Below are 11,415 nucleotides of genomic sequence, written 5' to 3'. Positions count from 1 at the left end.
TGCTGATCGATCCGTTCTCCTGTAATCGATCGCTGAAGATTCGGCTGGGGGTTCACTAAATGCATCTTGGGTCCTCTTCTGCTGCACTGACAGCCAACGTTCTGTGAGGAAGATCATGTGACCAGGCAGGCACTAGATTCAATTGGTTCACTGCTAGAGAGAGGGCAGGACTCAAAAAGGAGATGCTGCTTCATAAGGGGCAGGGGATGTGACTTTGTAAATGGTTGCTATAGGAACAAAAATGCTTGTTACATTAGAATACATTAAAAATTTCTTTAAAATAGTTTTTTTTTAAATGCTACAAGTATTTTCTCATAGTAATGAACTGATTTATTTAAAAAAAAAAAACACACACGTAGGATATTGCTTGAACTGCAGCTTTAAAATGGACTTGAAGCTGAAGGTGACACTGTGTGCTCATTTGCATGTCATTACCCAGAATCCCTGGCTGCAGTGGGAGCACGATATGCTAAAAGATAATGGGGAAAAGCAGGGTTGCAGACCTGTATGAGATGTGATATTGATATATGACAAGTGGTATTTTGATTAGAGTAAGAACGGGAGTCGGGAAACACAGTTTAAGAATTTATTGGACATTTCATTTAGTCAGAAGAGGTAAATGTTACTGTGCACTTGTTGTTCCCTGGGACAGAGCAGAGATAAAAACGCTTTGGTTAGAAGTAATTCACGACTCGTCGGATAGACTGGATGTTTGCGCTCTGGCCCTGCCATTCGTTAAAGCTGCGGTAGTCTCCCCTCTCTACAATGTACATGCGCCCACGGTAGTTAGGCTCTTCGTACAGCACCCAGCTAAAATGACACAAGGGAACAGCAAATTAGAGTCTCGGAAGTAAAAACAAAATCATGAAAATCCAGGTACTGCTGTAGCATGAGGAGCGAAGTATGTTAGAGGGGAAGTATTTCCTTGCTGTTGCAGCACATTGTATTTATTTATCAAATGTTTAACAGGAAGTAGTACATTGAGAGTTACCTCTCGTTTTCAAGTATGTCCTATTTCTGTGATGTAGCTATATTCTTGGCCTTATTCGCACAGTCTCTTTATAGCCGGTGTTCAATACACAGTGAACATGTCTGTGCTGTGCTTTTAGAAGATTTAAGTCACGTTTATTTTAATGGAACTGATGCTTTACAATTACATGATAAAAAAATAATCATTTTACATTTAAATTAAATGCCGGGGGAGAATGCAAGGCCTCTGTATCTCACATACATGGTCTCCGGCGTTGCCATGGCAGCGTGGCATCAAATGACACTGCAGGGTCACATGATGTCGCGTTGCCATGGCACATGATGTCAGAAAACGCTGGCGAACAGGTAAAAAAAGGGGAGAGCAGGCAGGGGGGTGCAGACTTAAATGCTTGTGCACCACTGATCTAGATCAACCATCCTACCATCTATATCAACCCTTCTACTATCTAGATCAACCCTAATACCATATAGATCAACCCTACTACTATCTAAATCAACCCTACTACTATCTAAATCAACCCTACTACTATCTAAATCAACCCTACTACAATCTAGATCAACCCTACTACTATCTAAATCAACCCTACTACTATCTAAATCAACCCTACTACAATCTAGATCAACCCTACTACTATCTAAATCGATAATACTACTATCTAGATCTACTATACTACTGTTTACATTTATCATACTACTATCTAGATCAACCCTACTACTAATTAGATCAACCCTACTACTATCTAGATCTATTATATTACTGTCTAAATTTATCATACTACTATCTAGATCAATAATACTACTATCTAGATCTACCGTACTACTCTCTAGATATCATGCTCTTCTGGTCCAGGACTTCAGTCTCCCTTCATTTACGTTATGTCCAGAACATTTGTTTCATGTATAGTACAGGTATTCCTCGGTATCCGATGTTCCGCTTACCGTCGAACGCGTTATCCGGCGCCGCACAATGCAGTCTCCGGGTGCATTATCTGATGCCGAATTCGCGTATCTGACAATCGCCACCGCCGATTAACATTGGACCCGCTTTCCAACGGTCCGTTAACCGACGGCGGTTTGCGGGACGCATTCTGTTGGATAACTGAGCACCCACTGTACCATATTCTGGTATTTTATGATTTAAAATAATCCAGGAATAATGTGTGTGTAAATTCTTGACATTGCACAAAGATCAAAAGCAATGATTCCAATGACAAACACTGTGCATTCTGTGTAGCTCACCCCAAACTGCTTCCATGCTCGCTATTATTTATTCTTAAGAAATGAAATCCAAGCAAATTTACTGAGGACCCCAGATTCAGAATGTTTTCCATACGATACAAAGGTGGTTAAAGTGTCCAATTCTGATTCACTGTGACAGTCAGGGTTGCCACCTTCTACTGAAGCAACTCCCATCAATATGGCTGCGCGACGTCACATGGCGCTGCATTGCCATGACAATGGGGCGCTACGTGACATCACAATGTCACGTGGCGTCAAGTTGCCTTGACAACGGGACACCTTATGGTGCCTAGGCCTCACGTGATGTCACGTTGTTATGGCAACGTGACGGCGCGTGACGTAATTATGTCACATAGCGTCTCATTGGAAATGGGCGTTACGTCATGTAGCGTTTCCGTTGGCAAGGTAACACGATGCCATTTGACGTTGCGCAGCCATATTGGCACTAGTTGCAGGGGGCAGATGCCGGGAGACACCACTTCCGCCACCCGGAGGTTTACTAGGTAAACCCGTGGCCCAGAGATACATGGCCAAAACCCGTAGTCTCCTGGTGAATCCTGGAGTGGTGGCAGCCCTGGTGACAGTATAATAATAATAATACGTAGTAATAATAATAATAAACATGAGAAACTGAACAAACCCACCGCATATTCACATAAATACTACATTTATGTGCATTTAAGAATCTCGCATTCAAAGAATAGATGAACAAGGAAGACACTGGGTTCTAATCTCACTGTGATCTCTATGGAATTTAAGGTACTAGTCAATCCTAATTACATCAATATAAAGATGTGACATTTGATGTGCTGGTATCACAGCATATTCTATATTTTACATAGGATTGAATACTTGAAAATCCTATCACAGTATATCATGACATGGGTTAACGCCACCTCAGACCGTGGGAAACTTTTTGGTAACTTTGGGGCTTGTAGTAGTGGAGCATTTAGCCTCTTAGTACCCCACAGGCCATGCATTTCTTCTTCTGTAAGCGAGTTCATGAGAAATGGGGGTAGGGAACACAAGATGCAAATGTGTTGCTATATAATCCCTTTGGGTTTAAGTTTAGAACAGGGCTGGTCAGAGGGAGGTTTCCTAGTATGTTCCCCATTTTAAAGAGAGTAACAACATTTTTAGACACAGTTTTCTACAGTAGATTGTGTTAATCTTACTATTTTTTCCTAGTAATCAGGAAACCAAGTACCCTAGCAGTAAGACTTTTTTTTATCCTTGGTGGTGGCAGCGATTTAACGTTATATTTGTAACAGATTGAGGGGAGATATTACTCAAATTACTCAATTTAGGGACCCCACAGGAAGACAAGCGAGGCAGCTGGATAGCGGTGTGTATTAATCCTTGTCACATGGTGAAGGGGTAACCAGGCCATCAATAAAGGTATTATGCCCGGGTGGTTACCTCTGAACCATATTTGTGGGTTTAGAGTGTCAGCTCTTGGACTCATTGGCTGTACATGAAATGTATGTGATTGTGCAACAATAAAGAATGTATGTGTGTTTTACCTTTCCAGGAGTGCTAACCAGTGGAGCTTCTCAGGCTATGAGTTTCAAGGGGGGTTTTGTGGTAAAAGTGTTGTCACATTGTGTCTAGGTAGACGGGGCCCAGAGTTGTTGGCCACACCAAAAATGTATCTGACTTGATTCCCGGGGACATATAGGCACAGACCTCCGGTCAAAATCGTCCCTTGAAAACGGTTGCACGACTCACCGCCAAATTCCCTGCTTCAGCACAGACCAGAAAGGTAAAGGGGGCAGAGGGATGTGAGGTGTCCCTGACACAGTCAAGGGGCTGCTAGGTTAATGGGGATACCCAGTAAATGCCCAGGTCACCCAGAACCGGTATAGGAGTTCTGGGGGGTACTCCAATCACCAGCTACAAGATTGTGAGGGGACTTTTAAAAGTCCAGTCCTAAGTTTATTGTACAGCGTATGGGGAATATGACTAGTAAGAAATAACGTACAGCTTCTTATTCTATTTCCTATAACCAAAAGACTTAGGATATTAATAAAGTGTATATTTTAGGAAACAGTGTGTTTTAAAACATATGCTTGTGCACAGTATAATGAGCTGGGATTCTCAAACAGTGCCACTGTGTCAACTCATACAGTGGGGATCAAAACCCAGAGAGGAAGTCTGAGGTGTCAAAACCACTTGGACAGGAGGGAAGAAATCAAGTACCCACATCCTCAGATCAATGGACGCTCTTTGAATTTCCATTTGGCCCACCAGACTGGCTGGGGCCTATCACCATGGGTGGCATTGAGGGAATCAAGGGCCAGAAGTGCCAAATTTCCCATGCCCCTTGGTTCATTCAGATTTCCAGGTAACCCTGTGCGGCCTACCAGCTTGTCTCTGATTAGCTGCAGAGATTTTTCTCATGCTTCTGATAGGGGGGGGGGGGGCATTATTCTGTAATGAAAGTCAGAGGTATTATAACCCTTTGCGGCCATGAGATTGTTAGTTCTCCAAGGTTCTCCAAAGTGTTCTCCAGAGTTTTCCAGTTGTAAGTCTCCAGCAAGAAAAGGGCTGCTTCAGCGAAAAGCTGCCTGGAATATTTTCTGTCCTGTTTTTGCAACTGTGATCAGGGATAGAATTCCCTGCACCTAGGAGAGTCTAGGTTGTTACCCCAATTCCCAAGTATGTGTGTCTTTTTGCTGTTTTTTTGTGTAACATTGTGTGTTTGCCTATTCCTGTGACTAAATGTACAATTTATTTCATTAACTTGTTTTGCTCAATGCATGATCCTGGTAAAAAGGTGTAAATGGCCTGGTCTCCCATGACACACATACACAAGTCACGTGCTCATGGGTGGGCCATTCGGGACATAACCTTTCATGCTTCTCCCTGTGTGTTACTTACGCTCCATCTCCATAGACTTTGATTGCATTGACACAAGTCTTGTTCCATCCCCGTCCTTGCAGGAATGGGCAGTCTTCACAGAACTCCATGCACTGGCCAGTAAAATTGCATCCCTCAAACAGCTCCAGTCTGTAATGCTCACCATGCTGCAAAGGCAAGAAAAACAGGGCTGCATTGGTAGGGATTCACTTTAACGGCACCAAAAATAATCCCTGCAGAAGATTTTCCTAAGCGTTTATGTTCATTGCAGGGTTGGAAATCCTTTAATAAACAACAGTGACATTGTATTTGGATTACAGGAATAGGACAACACGCGATTCACACAACCTGATATTTTGCTGAGGGTAGTATAAAATAACAAACAATCTTCTATTTTTTCTTGTACTAAAGGTGCAAGGGCCATTTACAGACATGCTCTAGAATAGTCATTAATGATAGTCAATAGCTCTGGTACACCTGTAATGTTAAAAGGCAATCTTCCCTTCTGTTTTTTTCTTTAATATCACTATGATAAGCCACCTGGAGTCCAGAGATGGTACATGTTTTACTACTGTACATATTGCACCATAAACTTCCGTATGGCCTGGATTCCACACAACAAGGCAGCCAGAATACTTAGAAAAGAGCTCTGCTTGTTTTATAGGTGTTCTACTTTAGGCTTTTCACTTAGTGAGCCGGTGGAGGAATGTATAGGCACAGAATGTGTCCTCTTCTAGCCAACCAGAAGTATTCAGCAGCCATTCTGATTTTTAAAAAGGTAGAGGGATTTAATTTGTCCAAATCTTCAAAAGCTTGTCTGTTTTACTTGTTTGTAAATGAAATTGCTGCCTGGAATAGAGCAGTTCTAACAAGCTGTTTTACATCGGGTTTTAAGAAGATGAAATGAGCATTTGATGATCAGGTTCCATTTTCAACATGTACAGGTAAATACTGTATTAGTAAAAGTGACCATTTGTTTTTAACCGTCTCAAGACTTATGTTAACTACAGTACCTCATGCTAACTCTCACTGATACGCCTAAACCAAGATGGCTGACTGGACAACATGTTTATTTTCTGGATGGAGACTGAGCAATAGAGACTAGAACTGTCTAGACATACTGCTATGGATATCATTATGTGCTGCACACGCTCATTTAAGGGGTACAGTGGCAATTTCAAACATGAATTACTTTAAATAGAAACGCAAATAAAAAAATCAACAGGTCCAATGCCGATTGGTGAAAAAAAGAGCAGAACGAAAGATGATGTCATATTTCAATACGGCACTAACCATTTTAACAGGTCTGCTGGAGCCCATGTGGTCATTGTGACCGTTCCAGCGATGGAAGTCTGGATATTCCCCTCGTTCCAGGATGTATTGTTGTCCTTTAAAGTCAGGGTGATCGTAACAGATCCAGGATCCACTCTCTACTCTAACGGAGTTCACCCGGTTCATGAACCCCCTGTCTTGGAAGTTATCACAGTCCCCGAAGACCTCCAGTTTCCTTCCTGTGAAACATTTCCCCTCATAGAAAATGATCTAGAGAGTGAGGAGAAAAGTGTATGTCCAGGTGAATACAGTTTGTGTAGAGGAAGTGTAAAAATGTGCTAGCTGTGCAAAATGAATCTGTGCATAAAGAGAACCTGTTTTGTATTTAGTTATTTGCAGATACTTTCTTCAAAATTATTTTATATCTCTGCTGTCTCTATCCAGGATATAGGTGATTAACCCATGTGCAACAATCAAAGTTATTGTAATATAAAAAGCTGATGCATATACTTTGAACATAATCATAGCACATTGTCATCTATCTAATCACTTAATAATTATTTTTCTTCTTATATTGCACTGACAGGCCACGCAGCGCAGTACATAGAATTTTGCTGGCAGAATGAACCCGTGCTCTAGAGCTTACAATCTAATCTAGGTATACGAGGCACATGGAGATAAAAGTATTTTGCCAAGTTCACTAGGATTCAAAATGAGATCACCTGCTTCGAAGGCAGAAATATTACCACTGAGCTCCAGGTCACGTAATAAACTCTATGTCCTTAAGAACAATGGGTTAAAGGAGTATTAGGGTATTTTAAACTCCTTTTGACCCCACAGCGACAGGACAGTTAAGGGAACATTTAGTTGACTCAATTTTCAGTTTCTTGACCCAATTTCTTTCCCTTTTAGCCAGTGTTCACAAATCTATGCTCTAAAAATATACACTAAATTATATATGCGCAGTAAAATTATATTCAACTTCACAATTGTTACCTTTGTCACTGATGCTTAATCCAGGGGTTCTCAACTTCAGTGCTCAAGAGCCCCCCAACAGGTCAGGTTTTCAGGATATCCCTGATTCAGCACTGGTGGCGCAATCAGTCTTTGACTGAGACACTGACTAAGCCACCTGCACTGAAGCAGGGAGCCACTGATTGAGCCACCTGTGCTGAAGCAGGGATATCTTGAAAACCTGACCCGTTGGGGGATCTTAAGCACTGAAGTTGAGAACCCCTGGATTAAGCATCAGTGACTAAGGTAACAATCTTGAAGTTGAATATATTTTTACAGCGCACATATAATTTTGTGTATACTTTTAGAGCATAGATTTGTTAACACCAGCTCGGTAAAAAGGGAAAAAAATGAGGGCAAGAAACTGAAAATTGAATCAACTAACTGTTCACTGGTCCTGTTGCTGTGGGGTCAAAAGTAGTTTAAAATACCCTAATACTCCTTTAACATATTTTCCTATCATTTAGATTTTTGTTTTCTTGCTCAGTTTTGCCACTTGATGCAATAGAATGGGTGTAAAAAGCACAGTATTTACATACCTGGCAGAGCAGAGATTGAAAGTCAAAAGATACAGGGGGTTATGTATAAAGCAGTGATAAGTGTTTTTAAGTGAGATAAATGTCTTTATTTCTCAATATTGCGTGCAGCGCGATTCACAAAGCAGTGATAACACTGCAGTATCGCGCTTAAAATGCTTTTCATCATCAAAACACAGTCATTGCTAAAAAAAAGTGCGCCATAAATTGTGCCAAAAAGCACTTATCTCACTTAAAAACACTTATCACTGCTTTGTACATAACCCCCACAGTACTTCAGTTGCGAATAAATGTAAACAATATTAGAATATATATTTTTTGCATCTTTATGTACTTAGATGTAAATGAAAACGTGTGTGACATTGGAGGGGCTTATACACTATTATGTCGATTTGGGGGTTACAGAGACATAAAGAAGTCCCAACACTTCTGTAATCTTTTAAACACATAATACTGATGGATATAGCTATGCACGGGATATATCTCTTGCCATTAACCATTTTAAGGCATCACCATGTTTAGCAATGAATTAATATTCCTCAGTGAACTATCCCCATCACTGGGACCTGAGTAACGGACATTCATTTTACCATTGTACAGTATATCAATGACACACTCTCGAAACTTTGCCAGTTTTCTTTAAAGGGTCTTAGAGTCATTATTACACCCTTCTACTGTTTCTGGTAGTGTGTTCAGATACTCGGCATTACTGTATACAATCTAAGGCATGTCAAACTCCAGTCCTCGAGGGCCGCAAACAGGCCAGATTTTCAGGATATCATACTGAGCCACTAATTGAGCCAGCTGTGCTGAAGTAGGGATATCCTGAAAACCTGGCCTGTTTGCGTCCCTCAAGGACTGGAGTTTGACATGCCTGATTATTCTACAATATTAATTTTGCATTAGCACGAGAGGCTAACAAGTCTTACTCCCTCGCCTCCCTTACACATACATTGCCTCTTTTACACCATTCTGGAGATAGCACAGACTGTTTCTGTGCATTGCTCTGACTAACATTAATATCCGGCAGAGCAGGGGTTTGAACAGACTGTAAATGAATTCTCATTTCACCGTTTTTATTAAGTCACCGCATATAACATTTGTTTTGAGGATATAACAAAAAAAGGAATGATTGGCCTGACCAACTGGCTTGACCTCCGCTGTTAACACATGTACAGCAAATGAGTGATTTATGCGGACGTTCCTTACTTGCCTAGAAATGCATGGAATTTTCCCCCAGCCAGTAAAGGGCTTTATCCACGCCTGGGACTTTTATCCCTGAACGCGTGCACAGTGTGTCAGGAGAAAATGATGGGATCTGAGAGGTCTTTAAATCCTTCACCTATAAACACCACTGCAAACCATTCCCACTAAATTAGATGTAATGAAGCTGCGTTCAAATGTATTAAAATGTTGTGCTTTGCTACAATGTGTACAGTAAAGTGTACTTGTTAGTAAAGTGTAATTGCATTAAAATATTAGTATTAACAAGATGGGACCTAGGGACTTAACATGCAGGGGGGATCTTCAGTGATAATGTAAACATTTCACAAGATCATGCCCTATCTACAGTAAGTGACGGCCATCTGACAATGTTTGGTTTTCCATAGGGCTTTTTATATATCCCTGTTGAGGCCTATTCCTTTACTTGCAGTGATCAACTTATGCCAATAATCCAAATAATGGACATGCCAGCACATGATCATTCAGATCATGGCGTTGAAATGGCATTGTCACCCGACTCAACAGGTGCGCCGACAAGTATTCTAACACTTGCCTTAAACTTGCCTTGGAAAATCTGGGGCTATAACCAATAAGATCCAGGTACATGGTGCATACATGCTGCAAACATTTCAGTGACATTTCTGCAGAGACTAATGGCCCATCGGATTAACACAGCAGGGGTCCCTGGCAGTCCCATTCAGTTTGAATATATATATATGTATATATATATATATGCGTGTGTGTGTGTGTGTGTGTGTTTTTAGCCTCGCTTGAATTAAAACAAAGCATGTACTTACTTTTCCAGAATACTGAGACATCTTCCTACTGGACGCTGTCCAAACCAACACGGGAGCCAACAAATCTGACAGACAGAAAAGTTGGACACCCCAATATATATCACTGTGCAGACAGCAGTTGATATCGCGAGGCTCATGTAACAATACAACAGCTATAGGAGGTTTAACATTTTTGCTTAGTGGACAGAATACTCTGTATCTGGCACTGCTGATTCCAGTGTTTTAATATAATGTAGACAGTCTAACAAAAGATTTGCTTGGCAGAGATTCGGCTGATTAGAGCTGCACTTTTGGAACACTTTTGTTGCAGAACATTGTATAGAACAGACAACATGAAGGAAAGGAACGGTTGGTGTGTTAGAGGGATATTTAGGGGAGTTTTCCATACACTGTTTGTTAATAACGTATAGAATTACACATTAATCCGCTATTAACTCCTGTGCATGGGACACTGAACTGAGGTTCATGACCTAACCCCTTTCTCGTGGATGTTTCAGGAACTACATCATTGGCAGAGGGCCTGACATTGCTAAAAAAAAAATTCGTTTTGAGAAATAATACCAATGAATAAACTATTTGGGGGCTAGAGTTCTTGACACATTTTGCTGACCCAATCTAACAAAAATAGCTAATTATTTTTACTGTTTTAAACGTTTTAGAATGTAAAGAATCATGGTTTGGTTATGAGCAGTAAAGCGCAGAAGTGTGAAGATTATATATAATTTATAATGGTATATGTAAATATTATATTTAAAAATATCATTATGTTCTAATTGCATGAAATCTGGTTAGTACTCATATGGATGTCCATAGCAATGCAAGATAATGATATGATTATGCATGAGAAATATATATTGCTGAAGTTAACTGATTACTGTAAAGAAATTTCAGTGCATATCCCATATAAATATTATAAAATAAGATTTTATACAATTTAGTAGCAGCTACGTCTTGAGTTGTTTCCTATTATATGTATTGGATTCATTCTTTCTCTAATCGGTAATCAAGTTTATATATGAAGCAGAGTCCCCCTCCTTACCTACTGCTGGAATGCCCACCGGAGCTCCGTGCCGTATCAGGAGTGTGGGGGTGGCCATTTTGTGCGTCGTGCATGCGCAGAACGGCAAGGCACGTATGCGCAGAGAGAGGAGTGCGGCGGCCATCTTGGGATGGCTCCGCAAATGCAGCGTAGGACTACAAGTCCCAAGATCCTCTGGGGGTGGGAAAATCACATGCGGCAGTTCTAGCCAATAGGGCTCGAGCAGGAGAAGGGACAGGATATCCCCCGCGGCCAGAGAGCCCACAAATCAGTCGGACGGAGGGCGGCAAGACAACTAGTAGTGTCCAGGGAGTAATGTCTCCTGGACTAGGCCTGGGCTTGGTCCCCTTAGGCCCCAGCTAGGCCTGTGTTGTAGGGAAGATGTGTTGTAGGGAAGGCCCCAGATCGGGACGCTTCCCTTATAGATAAGTGTTGTAGGGAAGGC

General features: G+C 41.2%; 1 protein-coding gene across 1 annotated transcript; it reads right to left on the bottom strand.

The window, feature by feature from the left end:
• Nucleotides 1-572: 572 nt before the first annotated feature.
• Nucleotides 573-10,089, bottom strand: CRYGN (crystallin gamma N). Its single transcript, XM_075587901.1, has 4 exons — nt 9,932-10,089; nt 6,382-6,630; nt 5,110-5,255; nt 573-810 (listed from the first exon to the last, which is right to left on the bottom strand). Exons 1-4 carry the CDS (start codon nt 9,950-9,952, stop codon nt 675-677), a joined length of 552 nt encoding a protein of 183 aa, XP_075444016.1. The 5' UTR covers nt 9,953-10,089; the 3' UTR covers nt 573-674.
• Between the last annotated feature and the right edge of the window lie 1,326 nt (nt 10,090-11,415).

The sequence above is a fragment of the Ascaphus truei genome, chromosome 2 (genome assembly GCF_040206685.1).
Source record: "Ascaphus truei isolate aAscTru1 chromosome 2, aAscTru1.hap1, whole genome shotgun sequence".
In the NCBI taxonomy this organism is placed as follows: Eukaryota; Metazoa; Chordata; class Amphibia; order Anura; family Ascaphidae; genus Ascaphus; species Ascaphus truei.
Note: the sequence above shows the minus strand (reverse complement) of the source record. Positions and strands in the feature narration are given on the sequence as shown.